General features: G+C 38.1%; 1 protein-coding gene across 4 annotated transcripts in view; it reads left to right on the top strand.

Annotated features, from left to right (window-relative positions):
- Positions 1-9,750, top strand: part of Wdr89 (WD repeat domain 89) — a 40,596-nt gene extending 30,846 nt beyond the window's left edge. For 3 of the 4 annotated variants that reach the window (XM_015490023.2, XM_048798468.1, XM_015490014.2), the window contains 2 exons: positions 7,590-8,986; positions 9,156-9,750. In XM_015490023.2, the coding sequence (XP_015345509.1) occupies positions 7,621-8,784 (1,164 nt within the window). In that variant the 5' untranslated portion in view covers positions 7,590-7,620 and the 3' untranslated portion in view covers positions 8,785-8,986; positions 9,156-9,750. Of the gene's footprint in view, positions 1-7,586; positions 8,987-9,155 lie in introns of all 4 variants that reach the window. The other variant, XM_048798467.1, reaches the window with a different exon arrangement.
- Positions 9,751-10,332: the final 582 nt, after the last annotated feature.

Genomic DNA, 10,332 nt, shown 5'->3' with positions numbered 1-10,332 from the left:
TCCTTCTGCTCTTGAGGCCAATTGGCTGGGTCGCGTGGGCAGAGCCAAAAAAAGTCCCCCAATGAGCAGCTCTGTGGTCTGAAAAGGCAGGGAAACAACCCAATGAGCATCACCGTAGAGGAGCCAATCAGTTGGCAGCTAGAAGTTTGCTGGGGCCGCTGTGAGCCAATCATCAGCTGGCAGATGGTGCTGGCAGCTGGAAGTTTGCTGAGGCCCCTTGGGCTGTGGCTCTCAACATTAGACTAAGCAATTTAGTCAGACCCTGTCTCTAAATAAAATAAGGAATAGGGCTGGGATGTGGCTCAGTGGTCGAGTGCCCCTGAGTTCAATCCCTGGTACCAGAAAAAATAGAAAAAAACCTGCAAGAGGAGTTCATTCTTAAGTTTAGTGATTTTGTTATTAAGTAGTCAACCTTTTGTTGTTGTTGTTGTTTTGGTACTGGGGGTTGAGCCCAGGAGCACTTAACCACTGAGCTACATCCCCAGCCCTTTTTTTGACACAGGGTTTTGCTAAGTTGTTTAGGGCCTCACTAAATTGCTGAGGCTGGCCTTGAACTCGCATCCTACTGCCTCAGCCTCCCGAGCTGCTGGGATTATAGGCATGTACCAGCTAGTAGTCAGCTAAGAACAATGATTCAGATCAGAGATCAGTCAGCATTTCTCATGTAACATATTGCAAGATGGGCCAGGTGCAATGGTACAATGCCTGTAATCCCATCGGTTTGGGAGACTGAAACAGGATTGAAAGTTCAAGGCTGGCCTCAATAATTTAGTAAAACCCTGTCTCAAAATAAATAAAAAAGGACTGAGGATGTAGCTCAGAGGTAAAGCACCCCCTGGGTTCAATCCCCAGTATCCCTCCCCAAAAATGTTGCAGGATGGCTGTTCAACAAGTAGTTATTATTTGAAGCCCCAAGGTGTCCATGAGGTATCTTTCTAAATTTCTCCCAGCCACTGCACTATTTACATACCTGAGAATTTTGTATCCCAGTAACAATCACAACAGCTGCCATGGCTCAGCACCAGGCCACTGCTAGTTTTCTGCTATTTCTTGGACTGAAGTAGATAGCTCTTTGAAGGAATTATAGGTCAAGATGAGATATTAGGGGCTGAGGCTGTAGCTCAATGGTAAAGTGCTTGCCTTGTATGTGTGAGGCACTGGGTTCAATCCTCAGCACCACATAAAAATAAAGATACTGTGTGTTCAACTACAACAAAATAAATATTAAAAAAAAAAAAAAAAAGATGAGATATTAGTAATCTACCTCCATTCCCAGAACAGTTAGGTCCAAATTTAAATTGGATGTGGTTGGGCAAGAGCACTACTACTTTTGCCACATCCCCATCCCTCTACCTGTTTCTTTATCTGGACCTTCTCTTATCTCCTCTCAGTGTTGGGAAGGGTATGGACAGCAGTGTATCTGTAGGATTGAAAAGGAAGTAGCAGTAACTTCGTTTTCACTTATGTATTTCTCTTTATTGATCTCTTTTTGCCTATCTTCATTTACTGTCTCCTTTGGTACTCTTCTGTCCCTCCATGTGTGCATGTGTGTGTTTGTGTATGTGTGTATTCTCATATATCTCTTCTAGTCATCTTTTTTGCTGCTGTGACCAAAAGACCTGACAATAACTTTGGAAGAGTGGGGTGGGTGTCAGGGATTGAACCTTGAAGGGCACTTAGAACTACTGAGCCATTTCGCTAGCCTTTTTTTTTTTTTTTTTTTTAAAGACAAGGTCTCACTGAGTTGCTTCAAGCCCCACTAAATTACTGAGGCTGACCTCAAACTTGAAGTCCTCCTGCCTCAGCTTCCCAAGTTTCAGAGGTTTTAGTTTATAGCTCTAGGCCCAAGGTGTGGCAGAACATGGAAAAAAGGCATGGTGGGGGAAAGCAGTTCTGGACATAGCAATCAGGAAGCAGAAAGAGAGCTGCACTCACTAGGGACAAAATATAAACCCCAGAGGCAAGCCCCCAGTGACCTGCCTCCAATTACTACACAGTTAATCCATGTCAGCGGTTCAATCCACTGATTAAGTTCAAGTCCCATAATCTAATCATTTCACCTCTGTTCTTGCATTGTCTCATACATAAGTTCTTTTTTGGGAGGATACCACATATCTAAACCATAATATTCTCATTTCACCTCCTTAGCTCTCTCTGTAATATTTCTTAAACTGTTGAGATCTAGAATGCTAATTAAGCATTATTTTGTGCATCTAACAAACAGACAAAAAAAAAGATTAAATTCATGGTTAATTTTGTTCTCCACATGTGTTGGTTAGGTTGAGCCATATGAAATTTCAGTATCATTTTGATCTACAGAAATAGATTTAATCTAATGTTTCTCTAAGCAACTTGCTCAAAAGTAGGATTTGGAGATTGAATGAGTGGTCTGAATGGAAGAGTGAGATATTTATGAGGATTTCTAACGTGAGAACTAGATAGAGCAAGGTACCATTATGATGCAAATACCATTGAACAAAATGGAGACAATTGAGACTTATAAATTGTTTAGTATTTTTCAAGGGCAAGGTTTTGGGAAGAGGGGAGCATAAATAACCACTTTTGGGGCTGGGGATGTGGCTCAAGCGGTAACGTGCTCGCCTGGCATGTGCGGGGCACTGGGTTTGATCCTCAGCACCATATAAAAATAAAATAAAGATGTTGTGTCTGCCGAAAACTAAAAAATAAATATTACAAAATTCTCTCTCTCAAAAATAAATAAATAAATAAATAGCCCCTTTTGTTTTGGGGTATGGTAGGACACATCCAAGGAGAAATCACCAGTAGACAGTTGGACATGTGGATTTGTGTATAGATAGATGGGATTATTCACTGACAGGTGGCAATTAAAAACATGAATGTAAATGAGGTCACCCTGTAATTGTGGACTGAAAAGTTAAATGCACATTTTAGGATATTTTGAATATCTTGTGGTAAAAAATTATGCTAAATAATGTTTTTTCTTCACAAATGTAAAATCTTAGTAGTTTCATTTTGTACTTTGAATGCCTTCATTTTACAAATTCCCATGAGTGGAATCCCCCTGCAAACACACAGATGCATGCAATGTCCTTTCAGGTTTATTCTGTTGCTCCTAGAACTCTTAGGCTCTTTTATTATTTTTTTAATTGTATTTTATGTATTTTTAAGTGGTGCCGAGGCTCAAACCCAGTGCCTCACGCATGTGAGGCAAGCACTCTACCACTGAGCTGTAGCCCCAGCCCTCAATGACCAGTTTTTAATGGCATAAGCAACCATTTTCCTATAATGTTCATTAATAAAACAGGGCTTCTCAAAAATTATTGAATGAATAGTGTAAATTTCACAGCAGATACACATAAATGTAGTTCCTTTTTATAAATTCTTAAGCATAGGAGTAAAAGTTTTCGTTGTGTCTGTAATGTTTCAATTATTTAAATAAAAATTCTGAAGCAAATGTGGCAAAAATGTTAGCATCTGTTAAATCTGGGTATTACATATTTGGGTGTCTGTTATACTTTCTTCTACACCTATTTGTACATTTGAAGTTTTCTGTAATTAAGCGATTAATTTTTTTAAATTAATAGAATAGGCAATGTGACAGGGAACAAGAGGGCTTCTTTATGTTGGTTGATGGGGAAGTTCTCTCTGGGGAGGTGACATATACTATGACCTGAATAACAGGAAGGAGTTATTCATGTAGAAAATGTGGGGAAAGAGTATTCCAGGCAGAGAAACAGCTGTTGTTATAGTACTGAGGTAGGAGAAACCATGATATGTTCCAGGAAAGAAGCCATTTTAGCCTATTTGGTTGGAAAACCAACAGTTATGCTGGTGACTACCACAGCATAACTAGTCATTGGTTCTTTAGTCTTGGAATACTTAAATTGAAGGAAGTTTACTATTTTTAGTCTAATGTAATTCCATAGTTTTATCCATGTAGGGATTATAGACTGACGGGGTAATGTTATTTAAAAAAACCAAAAGTATTTCTCAGTGTCCAGTTGGAACAGTCTGGACATCAAAGGCAACAAGCTGGGTGTGGTGGCTTATGCCTGTGGTCCCAGCTGCTTGGGAGACTAAGGCAGGAACTTCTTAAGCTCAGGAATAACTGGACAAATAACTAGACCATGTTATGGTTTGTATATGTGAGGTGTCTCCCCAAAGCTCCTGAGTTGCTGCAGGAATATACAGAGGTACAGTGCCTAGATAATAAGAGCTCCATTCACACTATCCATCCTGGAGACTGGCTGGTAACGGTAAGCAGGGGCATGTGCCCTGAGAGGGTTCATCTTCCCTGAGAGCCAACCCCTTCCCCACCCCTTCTCTCCTTTCTCTGCTTCCTGACCTCTTTCCTCCACTGGGCCCTTCCCCCATGTTGCACTGCCCCATCTTGGGCCCAGAGCAATGGAACAGCTATCTATGGAACTGAGACTTCTGAAACTGTGAGCCCCAAATAAACTTTTCCACCTTTTAAGTTGTTCTTGTTGGGTATTTTGGTTGCAGCAACGAAAAAGCTAACAAATTCCGATCTCAAAAAAAAAAAAAAAAGGCAATGAACTATTATACAGTTATTAAAAATAATTTCTTAGTGACAATGGAGAGGAAGGGAGGGGCAGAGAGTGAGAATCTTTATAGTTTTCTAGATGAAAGTCAAAATGAGGTAGAAAGAATGATTGAATAACTGCTTAGCAGATCCCAGTATAACTTGACATCATATGCCTCCCTGAGGTGATGCAACAAGAAGTACTTAGTATCACCTAAATAGTATCCCTACCCACAGTGTTAAACTTCTATTTAGTCATGAGGAAACAGACACATCGAGAATGTGGGACATCTTTTGAGACAGTTGGCCTGGACTTTTTAAAACATTCAGTGTCATGAAAAACAAGGTTGGGAAGGTGTTCTTATGCTGAAATATTTAGAAATGAAGTGGTATTTCTTCTGTAACAAACTTTCATATGGTTCACACAAAATAAGATGTATGTATATAGATATAGAGAGAAAACAAATGTGGCAAGAAGTTAACAGTTGGGGACTCTAGGAGGTTAAGGACTGTGTGTGTTTATATGTGTTCATTATATTATTCTTGCAGGTTTTATAGTTTTTATTTTTATTTATTTTTGAATTTATTTTTACTTTTATTTTTTTGGTACCCAGGATTGAACCCAGGGGTCACTTAACCACTGAGCCACATTCCCAGCCCTTTATATTTTATTTTGAGAGAGGGTCTCACTAAGACCTTAGGGCCTCACTAAGTTGCTGAGGCTAGTCTCAAACTTGCAATCTTCCTGCCTTAGCCTCTCCAGTCACTGGGATTACAGGCATGTACCACCATGCCTAGCAGTTTTTAAATTTCAAAATTAAAAGATGGGGATAGTTCATGTGCCAATTTTGAATGTACCTTTTAATATTTTTTCAGATGTTGATGGGCCTTTTTTTATTTCATTCATTATGCAATGCTGAGAATCGAACCCAGTGCCTGACACATGGTAGACAATCCTTTTACCACTGAGCCACAACCCTAGACCCAACTTTTTGATATTTTTTTAACCACCAATTATGCTGTTTGAGGCCACTCTGATAGATCCAACTTCTTTATCATTTGGTGTTAGTGGAAAAGGTAGTGGTGATACTGGTGATTTTTACAGTTATGTTTATTGAACATGTATTATGCTATATCAGACATGAAGCAGAACACATTACACATATTATTTCAGTTAATCCTCATAACTGTTGAGTTAGTAGTCACTTCTCTTAAAGATGAAAAGATGGATGTTTCCAAAGCTATCACTAAAGCAACAGAAAAAAAATTAAGAATAAAGTTGTGGATTAGTTAGTGAAGCAGACTAGGATATTCATTAGCGAAAAGTACCATAGAAAAACTTGTAGTGAGCTGGACATGGTGGTGCACACTTGTAATCCCAGTCATTGGAGATGCAGGAGGATCTCATATTCAAAGCCAGCCTCTGAAATTGAGTGAGGCCCTAAGCAACTTAATGGGATCCTGTCTCAAAATAGAAAATAAAAAGGGGCTGGGGTTGTGGCTCAGCGGTAGAGCACTCGCCTAGCACATTGCGAGATGCTGGGTTCAATCCTCAGCACCACATAAAAATAAATAAATAAAATAAAGGTATTGTATTCAACTCCAACTAATATAAATATATATATATATAGATAGATAGATAGATAGATAGATAGATAGATAGATAGATAGATAGCTAGCTAGCTATTAGCTAGGGATGTGGCTTAGTGGTAAAGCACCCCTGGATTAAATCCCCAGTACCGAAAAAAAAAAAAAAAAAAAAGAAAGCTGTGATAAAGTCACTAGGAGTTCAGACTTTTCTGGCTTTGAACTTTCTCCACATAAAATCTACCAGGGAGAGGCAATCTAGTGTGGTCGTATGAGTTCATTTCCTAAAGCCAGAATGTCTGTGTTCAAAACCAGTCCCACCATTTAAAAGTTGCTACTGCCTGAGAAACACTTCTCCAAGATTCTGTCCTGGGGACTTATTAGTTTCCTATGGGGCTATAACAAATGACTACACACTTACTTCATAGCTTCTTGTTCTGAAGGTCGGAAGTCCAAGGTGGATGTCACTGGACTAAAAGTAAGGTGTCAGTGGACCTGCATTTCCACTTGAATCCTCTGGAGGAGAATGCTTTCTTGCCTTTTCCAGTTTCTAGAGGCTATCTACATTTCTTGGCTTATGACCCCCATCTTAAAAACCAGTGATGTTGTATCTCCCTGTGCCTTTCTTTCATGTAACATCTCCCTCTGACACGTCTGTGTTTCTCTTCTACTTTTTAAAAACACTTGTGATTATATTAGGTCTACCCAGATAATCTAGGGTAATCTCCCTATTTTAAGAGCAGCTTTAAATTAGGCTAATTGGCAACCTTAATTCCATCTGCAACCTCATTTCTCCTTTTCCATGTAACCTAACTTATACTCAGGTTCCAGGGATTAAGGCATGAACATCTCTGGGGAACTTTTTTTCCCCCCATGGCCTACACATCCCTGCTAAATTCTAAAGTTGTATAAGGGACCTGGGGCCAGATAATGATTCACAGTGTTTGCCAATACTGAGGACTGTGAGCAGGACCAATAATTGGGTTTGAACTAAAAGGAACTACTAAATGATATATATATATATATAATTTATATCTTTTCTTACTAGCTAAGAAATACCTATGGTAAATGCAGCATTAAAGAGTAAATTAGAAGGCAACTGAGTTTTAGTTATATTGTGATAGGGAAATGATTAAAATATTAGAACAGCTTCCATTTCTATTCTGTGCCTTTTTTTTTTTTTTTTTTTTTAACTAGGGATCAAACCCAAGGAACTTAACTACTGAGCTAGATCCCCAGCTCTTTTTATTTTTTATGTTGAGCCTGGATCTCACTAAGTTGCTTTAGGACTCTCCCCTAAGTTGCTGAGGCTGGCTTTGAATTTTCAACCCTCCTGCCTCAGCCTCCCAAGCTGCTGGGATTACAGACATATGCCACTGTGCCCAGCTATGCCAATTTTTTTTATTACCTAATTGCAACATTAGAGAAACTAAATTTAATTTAGTTTAATTTTATTTTTTATATTTCTGTTTTACAGAGTTTTACTATCATTGAATGATACTGTTGATATGGAGAAGATTGAGGAACAATTTTCTAACCTGCATATTGTTAAGCGTTCCTCGGAACCGAAGGAACCCACTTATCTGCTTGACATAGACACATCGAAGACTGTACAAGAAAAAAAAGGAAGCTTGGTTGCTGTTTTATGTTCTAATGGATCAATAAGGATATATGATAAAGAAACATTAAACATATTACGAGAATTTAATGGATATCCTGGACTTCTTAATGGAGTCAAGTTCTCCAATTCATATGACAGTGTATATTCAGCAAGTACTGATGGCACTGTAAAATGTTGGGACGCTCGATTAGCCAGTGAAAAACCTGTTCAGCTGTTCAAGGGGTACACTTCCAATGTTTTCATCAGCTTTGATATCAATTGTAATGATCATGTCATTTGTGCTGGTACAGAAAAAGTGGACGATGATGCATTGTTGGTATTTTGGGATGCAAGAGTTAATTCTCAGGGTTTGTCTACTAGTAGAGACCCACTCGGTACATATTCAGAGACACATAGTGATGATATCACCCAAGTACATTTCCATCCCAGCAATCCCAACATGGTCGTCTCCGGTTCAACTGATGGCTTGGTAAATGTATTTGATATTAATGTTGATAATGAAGAAGATGCACTAGTTACAACCTGTAACTCAGTGTCATCCGTAAGCTGTATTGGTTGGTCCGGGAAGGATTATAAACAGATTTACTGCATGACACATGATGAAGGATTTTGTTGGTGGGATCTTAATCATTTGGATACTGATGAACCAATTACACGTTTGAACATCCAGGATGTCAGAGAAATAGTTAACGTGAAAGAAGGTAATTTGGACTATTTGATTGGTGGCCTCTATCATGAAAAGATGGACAAATTGTTTGTTATTGGAGGAACAAACACAGGAAGGATTCACTTAATGAACTGTACCACGTCAGGACTGACCCATGTGACTGCCCTTCAGGGAGGACATGCCGCCACCGTTCGTTCTTTCTATTGGAATACACAGGATGATTCTCTGCTCACAGGGGGAGAAGATGCACAGTTGTTACTTTGGAAACCTGGAACAGTAGAGAAGATGTTTGCAAAGAAAGACAGCATGAAAATAGCATCCTCTGTGCACCAGCGAGTACGCGTTCACAGTAATGATTCTTACAGGAGAAGGAAAAAGCAGTGATGTTGCATTAGGAGTTTCCTTGATAGGTTTCAAAGTTTCAAGTAATGGTTTCTGTCTGTAACCTCTAGTAAGCATGTTTAAACCTTGTATGTAACAACAAATGAGTTCACAAACAAATCCTGGACAAATGTTGAGAATGGTTTAATTCAAGAGGTCTGTTTGTATTCTAAAATATTTTTAAGCCTCCAGTTGAGTTTTGAAAATCAATGAGTTAGGGGCTGGGGATGTGGCTCAAGCAGTAGCGTGCTTGCCTGGCATGCATGCGGCCCGGGTTCGATCCTCAGCACCACATACAAACAAAGATGTTGTGTCCGCCGAAATCTAAAAAATAAATAAATATTAAAATTAAAAAAAAAAAAAAAAAAAAGAAAATCAATGAGTTGGAAGTAAAATTACATGCCTCATTTTAAAGACCCATCTGTTGGGTTAGTAAATGTTGGGTATGAAGAAATAGCTCTGATAAGGACTTTTTAGAAGTAAATAGCTGATGAATCTTAAAGAAACAGGTGGTTTGAGCTGTGGATTTTGTTGTTGTTTCGTTTGTTTGTTTTTGTACCAGGGGTTGTACCATGGAGCGCTTAACCACTGAGCCAAGTCTTAGCATGCATGAGGCCTTGGGTTCAGTCCCTAGCACCCTAAACAAATAAATAGAAATAAATCATAGGCATTTACCTATAATGATAAAAACATATTTAGTTAATATTTATATTGTTTACTTTTATCTAAATAGTTGCTGATGAAAAGGAAATTATCTTGTGAAATTCATTTTGACACTCAAAATATAAAAATGTTTGTAATAGGACTATTTTATTTCAAAATATCCTTTCGATAATATTTGTGGTAAAATCCTTTTACAGTGTTTCATCTTTAATTTTAACCTTGAAGTTTCGCTTACTGGTAATTTTGTCATTCTTTTAAAAAATATTTCTGTAAAGAATGTTAATAAAAGAAATTGATTATTCTGAAGGTTTGTTATCTTTTCTCAAGGGTAAGAATATCTTTCTATAGATACTAGTAATATTGTCATGAAAAACAAGTATTTCATTATATCTCTTTAAATCTTAAATTAATAATGGCATCTTTTAATCTGTGATACTAGGAGAAAATCAATCTATCTATCTATCTATTTATTTATTTATTTTTGGTACTGGGGATTGAACATAGGGCCTTGTGCATGCAGAGCAAGCACTCTACCAACTGAGCTATATCCCCAGCCCAAGAAAATTTATTTTTATATAGAAAAATATAGCTTACAATTAGGCTGTGATCTAGAGTAGCTCACCTGAGACTACAAAATAGGTAAGTCATAGTTTAACATATTCAAACTATATAATTAGTTTTCTGTTGTGTGTTTTTTGTGTGGTGCTGGGATCAAATCCAGGGCCTTACAGTTGCTAAGCAAATGCTCTACCTCTGAGCTACAACCTAGGTTCCTTGCTTAGTTTTATAAGACCTATGAGGTATGAATGGTTTTCATATCTTTAAATAGCAGCAAAAGCCAAAAGAGTATTTTGTAACATGTGAAAGCCAAAAGTTAGAGATGATTCA

This window comes from Marmota marmota, unplaced genomic scaffold, assembly GCF_001458135.2.
Source record: "Marmota marmota marmota unplaced genomic scaffold, marMar, whole genome shotgun sequence".
Taxonomy (NCBI): Eukaryota; Metazoa; Chordata; class Mammalia; order Rodentia; family Sciuridae; genus Marmota; species Marmota marmota.
This window is presented reverse-complemented; position numbering and strand designations above follow the sequence as displayed.